Here is a 6579-nt window from a genome sequence, read left to right on the forward strand (position 1 = left end):
ACACACACACACACACACACACACACACACACGTATTGTTCTAGGATATTATTTACAATCTCCACTATGTAACCACACTCTTCCTATTTCCTTCCTGTGATTCTCATTTCCACCCATCTTACCATCTAACCCTTTCTGCCTTCTGAGCCTCTGTCCCTCGGCAAATGCTGCCCTTTGCTCTGCATAATTGATTGGTCTGCAGGGTGTGTGCTGCCCTGGTGTTCACCTTACAGGCCTGGCTGGAAGTTGAGCCACTTGGGGTGAATTTTGTTTCAGGTTCAAAAAACTGACAAAGGGATATATTCTTGGCGGTTCTACAAGTTTCTGTCAGACCAGATATAGCAACTGTAAGAGCAGCCATTTTAAGAGTGTTAAGTTTTGTTCCCCATACAAGCACCCACTTTATCCAGCACCTTCTACTGTAACATACACCTTGTAGGCCCTAGGTAGGTGATGTGACATTCAGTCGCAGGCTCCCTTAAATATCCACTTCTGCTAGCCTGCTGCCTCTCCTCCACTGTGACCTCTTGTTCACTTCAGGGGCATATGGAAATCGGCAACTGTGGCTATTTGGTAAGCAAATGGATGCATCCATTCCCCGTGGTTGGTAATATGAAAGCCCAGCAACAACCCACTCACTTGCCTATGGAAATCGCTTTCTGATTAATACTGGTTTACAATCTCATTCCGTTTGGCAGGACAGTTCACTTTGCCGGCTGAATCCCCTTTAAAGAAGAGCAGGCAGAGTCTGACAGTCACATATCGAGGGGTTAGGTCCCCGGGCCTAATGCGAGGGAAGAAGCATAGGATTTCTAAAAGTTTGTCATCACCAAGAGAGACGACAGAGTGCCTGGAGATCAGAATCTGGGATGTGTAGAGATGAGCAAAGTACAAGGAAGGGGCAGATGCTATAACATGTAAGCCCTTCTGCTTTTACTTATTGGAGAATATGCTGAAGGATGGAGGGACAGCGCAGGAGAGGAGGACCCTGGAGGAGACGGATTGACTCAGGGACTGAGGCAATGGGGGTAGGTGTATCGGAGACAGTCAAACTGGCAAGCTTCAGAGCTGTTGTGCATAGGGCAGCGACTCAATGGCACACAACAACCACATGCCGCTGGAAGGCTCAGTTAAAGGCCAATCATCCAGAAAGCAAGATAAACACAAGCTTACTTGTTTACTTCCACATCTAATTTCACACAAATCTTGCTACATCCAAAGATGGAGTGAAAAATACGTGAAACAGTCCACAGAGATGAGTCAGTAAATCCGTGCTGGCCTGGTTTACCAAGTATTAATCCCTGTCAAGGAAAAGAGGCAGAATTCTGCTGAGCAGTTTTGCAGTGTTTAAATTGTTATATTTTCCTCATTGTATTGCATATTTTCCTTTCTCTTTTATTGGAATGCATAGTATTAATTGCTTTTTTTTCTTTACATCATTTTCATATGTTCATAATTTTGTCCTGGTTTTTTTCATATATTACAAAATGAGACTTGACTACTCTGAAAATCATTCTTTGTTGTGAAAACATTAATTTATAGTGTCCAGTTTAGCTGATTAATATAATTAAAAAGGAAAGAAACTGATAAAAAAATACTAGTTTTGTTCAGTAGGTCAGTTAAATATCAAGCTAAATAAAAATTTGGTAATAAATTAGAAATAAGCACATCATCTTTTAACCATATTAACTTTTGGTAGTGTTTGTTTGATTTGGTCTTGATTTAAAAAGAACACAGTAGGTGAATCAGGAAGATTGGTTTTGTTTTGTTTTTAAATTATATTTGTTCCATTATGGAATTTTCTGGAATTCTAACAGGTACATTGGCAGAGGCATCTAAAAATAAAATTTAAAAAAAATTTAAAAAAAGAAAGAAAACAGGCTTTGCTTCTGGAGGAAGGTGCCATGGGGTTGGGAGGGAGACAGATGTCAACCTGACAGAGAGGCAGAATCTTCCATGCGATGGGGGAAAAATGTGAAATTGTTCATTACTAATCTGTAAGTCTGTTGCTTAATCTAATGTGAGCTCGGCATGATCCTTTCTCATGGATTTTCAGATATTCCACCTGTCCCTAGTTCCCAGGACTCCTAGTAAATTTTTTAATAGAAAATTCCCCCAGAAGACCCATCTTGAGTGCAATGCGTGTGAAAATTCGTAGGCAGGAAAGAGTTCCTAGCATCTGCCTGGGACATTGGGATTGGCATTTTGTAAATCAGGTCCTTAATGTTACAGATCAACTTAGCCTGGCAGAGGCGTCAGGGGTGGGGTGGTGGCGGGAGGGGGTGGTGTGAGGAGTTGAAAAAGATAAGCTTTCAGTTCAATTAAGCAGCTTTATTGAATTAGTACTCCGGTGCTTTGAAGATGTGCAAAGACCTTGACAAGCGGGTTCCTAGGGTTCTCTTTTTGCTTTGTTAGCTCATTTTTGGTTAGCAGTGAAGCTCTCTGTGGGCAGTGCTACCAGAGAGCCTTTTTATTTAATCTTTGAAACATGAAAATGTAAAAATAAAAAAGCAGCTACATTCAGTTTTGTATGATTTTGTGACCTTAACTCACAAAAAGGAGACTCTGCATAGTTTCAATAAGTCTCCAAGCTAGTCGTCCTGTGGCCTTAGACGTTGCATGTACAGTTCTCCAAGGAGGCACTAGGTGGCCGGGATAATGGAAGGAGAAGGTGGACGTGCTGCCCGACCTCCCAGGTCCTGGTAGGTCTCCTCCACCCTGTCTTCTGGGCCTGGACAAAGAACCCAAGGTCATGGCAAGCAGCCCCCATTGTGCTCAAATGTTCCGGATTTCCATGTTTGCAAGAGAATTATTCTTTTGTTTTCAGATAAAATAATAGCCAGAGCAAAAGGTAACCAAGAATTTATTCTGTTTCGTGGATAACATTCTTACTACTTCTGTCTCCCAATAAAACCCGGCCCTTGGAAGACATTCTAGGGATCAACAACAAATAGTCACCTGATACATGCAAACATATCATAAAAGTGGGTTTCCTTGAGGCCTGAGTGGTGGTGTGGGCTAAATCAGGAAGAAAGCTGACTGGACCCGATCTTGGCTTATTTAAAGTCCGGCGAGAGTCCTCCTTTCTTGGGCCTCACTTCATAGTGGGCTCGTGATATTCCTGGGCCAGGGCGAAGAGGCGCCTGCTGGTGATCGCACGGACCCTGTGGGTGCCCACCTCCATCCTGACAGAGACTTGCCTGCATGCTTGCTTCCTGAGCAACACTAATAAACTGCATGCAAATATCTTCTTTATAATCCATGACCCTGGCAAAGCGGGAGGCCAGAGAGTGATAGTGTCTGGGAGCAGTAATATTGGCTGAGAGCTCCAGAGTTGGCGTCAAGGACGCTTCCTGCACGTAAGCTGTGTCTCTATCAAGAACAAGGTGAGTAATGCTAATTACCTTCAGCTTATCAATTAGCCAAGCAAGATGGCAGCCATTAGCCATTTGACTGCAAATAACTATGGGATTTCACAAAGCAAAGGACATCTGCAGCTCATTACTGTAGATTACTGCTTAAGCTTGCTACTTTTCATGCTCAGAGGTGACATCCAGCTGACGATGGAGACAGTAGACTTAGCAGGAGTGGAAAAACAATGCATTCATTTTCCAGAACTACCTTAGTTTCTTGTATGTGATTGAGAAAGAGCAGGAAGGAAGCAAGAATATTTTTAGTTTGTAAATACACCATTTGTGGTTTTTTCTTTCCGTTCTTTTCCATCTCTTTTGATAGTATTTTCTATTGCTCACTCTATCTCTTATCATGTTCTCTCATTTTATTCTTGTGTGTCAGTGTAAGGAACTGTGGTGGTGTAATGTGTGGTACACTGGGCTGCTAACTGAAAGGTCTGTGGCTCAAATCCACCAGGGGCTCTGTGGAAGAAAGAGGGACAGTCTTCTTTCATAAATATTTACAACCTTGGAGGGTTGATATGAGTCAGAACCTATTCGACCACAGTGGAGGTTGGATGTTGGTTTAGATTTGAAATTCTTTATCAGGGATATTGAAAGCATAATCATGACCTTTCTATCAAACTTCTGTGCATGCTCAGAGACTGTGGGTGCCACCTACATTGACACTGGGGTCTCATGGTGGGTTTGGGTAGTTTGTTGGTTTTTTATGCACCATTGTGTGTGTGTGTGTGTATATATATATATATATATATACAAATTTTTACATAGGTGTCTCTTTGGAGACTAAGGTGCATCTGATACAGGCCATGGTCTTTGCTATCACTTGTTATGCATCAGAGAGTTGGACAATGACTAAGGAGGATAGAAGGCGAATTGATGCCCTTAAGCTGTGGTGCTGGAGAAGAGTATTGAGGGTACCATGGACTGCTAGGAAAACAAACAGATTCATCCTGGAAAGGGTCAAACCGGACTGCTCCTTGGAGCAAGGATTCTAAGGCTCCATCTAACATACTTTGGACATTTCGCAAGGAGGGACAGGTCCTTGGAGAGGGACATCATGCTTGGGAGGGTGGAGGGATGGCGCAGAAAGGGAAGGCCCCCTATGAGATGGATTGATTCAGTGACTGGGGTAATTGGGATGGGTGTGTCAGAGACGGTGCGATTGACACAGGACAGAGCAGAGTTTAGGGATGTTGTACATAGGGTCGCTATGAGTCGCAAGCAACTCGATGGCACTTAACAACAATAACATATATTTTACAGCATTTTCTTTCCATTTAAGTTTTCCCCATTCATTCATTGTTACACAGTTTCCCTCATGCCCACCCCTCCCCCAGTTCATTTTTCTCTTTGGAAAAAAAATTCTTTCATTGTTATACAGTTCCTCCCCCCAAGTCCACTCCACTATGCAGCCTTCGCCCTGGACTCCTGTCATTACAAAAATACCTAATCACATATCCCTTTTTTTTCACATATCCCCTTTAAACAGTTTTCTCCCTCATCTGTTTCAATGCAATATACATTATTTATCCCTTCTTTCTCAGACTCCCCCCAACTGTGATGTTAGTCCTGTTTTACAACAGTGGAATTATGCAGTATTTGTCCTTTTGTGACTGAGATATTTCACTCAGTATAATGTCCTCCAGGGTCACCCATTTTTAATAATATTGCATGAGTTACTTGTTTTTCAGTGCTGCGTAATATTAAATTTTGTGAATATACCAGAGCTTCTCTATCCATTCGTTTGTCAATGGGCACTTGGGTTGTTTCCAGATCTTTGCTTCTGTGAACAAAGCTGCAATAAACATGGGTATGCATTTATCTGCTTAGGTGGCAGTTCTGATTTCTTTAGGGTATATTCCCAGTATTGGAATTGCTGGGTCAAATGGTATTTTTATTTGCAACTTTTTGAGAAAGTGCCATACAGCCTTCCATAGTGGTTGCACCAGGGTTTTGGTAGTTTGGTCAAACAACTGGCTGCATTAATGAAGAGGAATCTCAGTTGATCGATGACTTAGATCATGGTGAGCTGCCTGGAATCCAAGTTTTAAAGTTTGATAGCATCCAAGTAAATGTAACTAACATCCACAGAATGTTTATCAGGTCAATGATATGTTGATAAGGTACATGACCTGGAAGTTGGTGCAAAGATGGGGACTCACGGGTACAATGATGAAAATGCTTTGAGAGTCACCATATTTTAAAAAAAAATCAAAGAAAGGACAACAAAGAAAACCTTGTAGAACTGTGTGCATTTAAGAGCCTGTTTAGTTAAACTGAGATCCTCTGTGAATGAGAACTTAGGGGAGTGAAATTATGCAGGCCTAGTTAGTTAGAGGCTTCAAGCTCGCCTTCTAATGACTTCCTTTTCTTTAGGACGATAACATGGACACAAAATCCATACTAGAAGAACTCCTGCTCAAAAAGTCCCAGCAAAAGAAGAAGATGTCACCGAATAATTACAAAGAGCGTCTTTTTGTTTTGACCAAAACAAACCTCTCCTACTATGAGTATGACAAAATGGTGAGCCCTTGCCCATCTACTGTCAACATGTTATTGTCTTAAATGGCCCCAAGGAAACAATGTCAGCTTCCCTTGGTTGCACAGTAAAGAATTGCTTATATTTGTTGATCACGGTGCCTTCTCTTAACAGACTCTACTTAAATCTAGAGAAACAATTTTAAAGCATCAGTGAACTTTCAAAAGCTGAGTTATAAATTTAGAACAGGGCTTTTCAGTGGACGGAGATTTTGACCCCCAAGGGGACATTTGGTGATGCTTAGGGATACTTTTGTTGTCACAATGATGGAGAGTGTGTGTGTGTGCGCACACACACACTACTGGCACCTAGTGAGCAGAGACCAGGGATGCAGCTAAAAATTCTACAATGTGCAGGACAGTCGTCAAAAGCAAGAATGATCCAACTCTAAAGATCAATAAGGCAAGAGATCAGAAACCTTGCCTTTAAAATAATGCTGGACATAATTTCTTTTTAATTTTTATTTTTTGTGTGTACCGTCAAATCAGATCTGACTGATACAGGAGGAGGAGATTGTTCCTCCTTCTCCAGCAGAGCATCTGGTGGATTCGAACCGTGTACCTCTGAGATTGCAGTGCGGCTTCTTGCCACTAGGCCACCATAGCTCGCCTAAAATTTTTTATT

General features: G+C 41.9%; 1 protein-coding gene across 1 annotated transcript in view; it reads left to right on the top strand.

Moving 5' to 3' along the window:
- The first annotated feature begins 5798 nt into the window (after positions 1-5798).
- The window catches only part of BMX (BMX non-receptor tyrosine kinase), a 51359-nt gene continuing 50578 nt past the window's right edge, over positions 5799-6579 (top strand). Inside the window, exon 1 of the mRNA XM_006892394.1 lies at positions 5799-5939. Coding sequence (XP_006892456.1) covers positions 5802-5939 — 138 coding nt within the window. The 5' untranslated portion in view covers positions 5799-5801. The remainder of the gene's footprint in view (positions 5940-6579) is intronic.

The sequence above is a fragment of the Elephantulus edwardii genome, unplaced genomic scaffold, assembly GCF_000299155.1.
Source record: "Elephantulus edwardii isolate Elephantulus edwardi_28Jun2011 unplaced genomic scaffold, EleEdw1.0 scaffold00115, whole genome shotgun sequence".
In the NCBI taxonomy this organism is placed as follows: Eukaryota; Metazoa; Chordata; class Mammalia; order Macroscelidea; family Macroscelididae; genus Elephantulus; species Elephantulus edwardii.